The sequence below is a fragment of the Poecilia reticulata genome, linkage group LG10 (assembly GCF_000633615.1).
Source record: "Poecilia reticulata strain Guanapo linkage group LG10, Guppy_female_1.0+MT, whole genome shotgun sequence".
NCBI classification, from domain to species: domain Eukaryota; kingdom Metazoa; phylum Chordata; class Actinopteri; order Cyprinodontiformes; family Poeciliidae; genus Poecilia; species Poecilia reticulata.
In genome coordinates, this window is record NC_024340.1 from 24,349,396 (window position 1) to 24,353,040 (window position 3,645).

The window sequence follows — 3,645 nt, forward strand, 5'->3', positions numbered from 1 at the left end:
TCACTCCTGTGTCTCCGTTAACAGATAGATAGGAGGACACCGAGGCACCGTTCACCTCACCAGGTAACAGAGAATAAATCACTGTACCGTTTTGTTTCCAGTCAGGATCTTTAGCAGAAATGGAGCATAAAGTGGAGCCAGGTTTGTTATTTTCACTCACATATGCGCTGTAGGACTGTTCCTCAAACACAGGTGGGTTGTCATTGATGTCAGCTACAAATAACTGAATAGTTTTAGAGGAGGACAGAGGTGGAGAGCCCTCATCAATGGCAGTTATTGTAATGTTGCAATCAGACACTTGCTCACGGTCCAGTTGTCCTGCGGTCACTAGAGAATAATAGTTTTTAATAGAAGGAACCAACTTAAATGGGACATTCTGTTGAATGGAGCAGCGGACCTGTCGRTTATTCTCAGAGTCTCTGTCCTGCACATTAATGATTCCCACCTCTGTACCAGGTAACACATTCTCAGGTATGGGGTTGGACAATGACTTCACAAATATAACTGGGGCGTTGTCATTTACATCTATAATATCAATGATAACTTTAGCCTCTGAGGATAGTCCGTACCCATCTTTGGCCTCCACAAAAACCTCATATCTCTGCCTGTCTTCATAATCTATGTTCCCTGTAACAATAACCTCTCCTGTTTTAGAATCAAGAGAAAATAAAGACTGAGATTTATCAGAGATTCGGCTAAATTCATATGTAACTTCGCCATTGACTCCTTCATCTTTATCTGATGCACTGACTGTGATAACTGGGGTTTTTAAAGGAGAGTTTTCAAGTAACCTGGCTGTGTACAAAGCCTCGGTAAATACGGGAGCATTATCATTAGCGTCGAGAACAGTAACGTGTAAGACTACAGTCCCTGATCTCGGAGGAGATCCACCATCTACCCCTGTTAATATAATTCTTAGTTCTTGCTGCTCTTCTCGATCTAACTCTTTATCTAAAACCAGCTCACCATATTTTCTCCCAGGGCTCGTCTGGATGTTAAGCACAAAATTGGGGTTTTGCTGCAGGATGTAGCTTTGGACAGTGTTCTGGCCTATGTCAGCATCATGCGCAGCATTAATGCGATACCTGGCTCCTTTGCCGGTCGACTCCCGTATTTCAAGCTTAATAATATCCTTTGGGAAAATCGGTTGATTGTCATTTATGTCTTGTACTTGCAGAGACAAGCGATGCAGCTCGAGAGGATTTTCCAAAAGAAGCTCGTATACAAGAATGCACGCTGGCTTTTCTCCACAAAGCTCCTCTCTGTCTATTCTTCCCGTGACAAATAAATTTCCGTTTTTCAGGTTAATTCCGACATACTGCTTTTCGCTTCCTTCCATTTCAACGCGAGCTTTACGTGTGGCTAATTTCCCCACGTCCAGTCCCAGATCTTGGGCGATATTTCCGATAACAGACCCGTGTTTAAGCTCCTCTTGGATGGAATAGGTCAGATCTCCGTCAGCGAATTGCATCAGAACAAAGAAAAAAAATATACCGTGTTGGCTTTGAAGGCGTCGTTTATTCATCATCGCAGCGCTGCTCTCCAAAAGCCACGCCATTTATTAGTGACGGCTAAAAATGTAATAATAACGCGCTTTTACCGCACTTGCAACGAGGTTCGGTTTTTCTAAAGAACAGAGGTAAAACCCAGTTGCGGGTGGTGTGCAAAGTAGTGTAGCAACATTTAAATCCAAAGAAAGTCTACAGTGACACCGTGAGTTTAAATGACATTACAACACTTCAGAGATTATTTTTTTAATCTGACCCTATTTTCGTATCAGATCTTCTTGCAATAAAATGTTTTCCATATACCACGTTTAAATTATTTATTTTAATATTACAAGTAAGAAAAAAATTATCATCTTGATTTGAGTCACATGGCACAGAAGTTTCAAAAATTAAATCATCATCAAATGTCGCTACCGCAATAACTTATTCCACATCTGACATACTTAAAGCCACTAAATAGATATTTAAAACTATTGATTTTTGTTGAAGATTTTTACCAGAAAAATGCATTTCCGTGGAAATATTTTCGCACACCACGCACCAATGACCAATTGAAAGTCTTTTTTTTTATCTGATTGAAAATATGAAATACATGCGAACATAAACTAGACAACAAAATTCAGACAATGGTCTGAGAAAAAAATGTTTATAATTTTCATCCATCCATTTTCTTGACACCCTTGTCCCTTGGTGGGGTCGGGAGGGTTGCTGGTGCCTATCTCCAGCTAACGTTCCGGGCGAGAGGCGGGGTTCACCCTGGACAGGCCGCCAGTTTGTCGCAGGGCAACACAGAGACAATCAACCATGCACATACACTCACACTTTTGGACAATTTGGAGAGGTCAATTAACCTGAGAGTCATGTTTTTGGACTGTGGGAGGAAACCGGAGTACCTGGAGAAAACCCATGCATGCACAGGGAGAACATGCAAACTCCATCTAGAAAGACCCGGGCCAGCAATCAAACCCAGAACCTTCTTACTGCAAGGCAACAGCTCTACCAACTGTGCCACTGTGCAGCCACTCCTATAATTTTCATTTGAAAGGTAATATTAAAAATGTCTACATAGTGTATTTCTGAATTGTAGACAAAATGCATCACTTATACTAGTTGTTCTCACAATTTCTGTAGTATTTTTTGTACAATTCTATAAATTTGATCTGCAAAACATACCAAATATGATTTTTCTGCTTAATTTATTAAAATTGAACAGATAAAGGTGGAAAAACAAGGTTTTTACCAAGATATGGTGTTATTGCCACATTTATCAGCAAATGAATCAATATTAGCTGAAAAAGCTGGCAGGGCTTGACAACGCTGTAATGTATTTCAGCACCACGGACAGTTAAAAAACCTGAAACATACGCACACTCAAACACACACAGACTCATGACCATATGTACCAAAAAAGCACCAAGAGTCACCCAAAAATGTTATAGCCATGCTGTGACTCAATTGGAATTCAAAAGCTGCTGAGCTTAACTCTATCATGAATTGTGAAAAATACATTAAACATTAGAGAAGGAAAGATGTTACAATATGTTTATTATCCAAAATATCTTTACTCATGAGGTAAAACTATTCCTACCTCAGGTGAAGTATTGCTATCTCCAAAGACATCTTCTAATTCTGATGGATGTTTCTGCAGAGTCTGGTCTGCAGGCAGCGTGTTGTCATTGTAAGATGATACAAACTTAAAGTCACTGGTTCTAGATCCTGTTGTCAAGTAGGCATCGTAATTGTAGGTGCTGTGTAAAGTTCCTGTGCCGTCAACATCCGAGTAATTTGGAGGTAGATAAGCTCCAGGGATGGCCACGGCTCCATCAAACAACAGTCTTGGCTTTCTCCTCCGACAAAATCTCACACCCAGGATGATGATGATGAAGGTGAGAAAGAAGGTGGACACAGAAACCAGCGCGATGATCAGATAAGATGTCAAGGTGGAGTTCTTCTCATCATAAGAAACGTCTTTCAGTTCTGGGACCTCAGCCAAGTTGTCAGAAATAAGTAAATGAATTGAGCAGGTTGCAGACAGAGAGGGGTGTCCATTATCTTTCACTGCAACAATCAGGTTCTGTTTCATGCTGTCAGATTCTGAAATGTCCCGCTGTGTCCTGATCTCTCCACTGTGAAGATC

General features: G+C 40.7%; 1 protein-coding gene across 9 annotated transcripts in view; it reads right to left on the reverse strand.

Moving 5' to 3' along the window:
* The window catches only part of LOC103471737 (protocadherin gamma-C5-like), a 276,959-nt gene that overhangs the window by 244,065 nt on the left and 29,249 nt on the right, over positions 1 to 3,645 (reverse strand). For 2 of the 9 annotated variants that reach the window (XM_017307044.1, XM_017307047.1), the window contains exon 3: positions 3,097 to 3,627. The exons of the other annotated variants lie outside the window; for them this stretch is intronic. In XM_017307044.1, the coding sequence (XP_017162533.1) occupies positions 3,097 to 3,627 (531 nt within the window). The remainder of the gene's footprint in view (positions 1 to 3,096; positions 3,628 to 3,645) is intronic. 9 annotated transcript variants of the gene reach the window in all.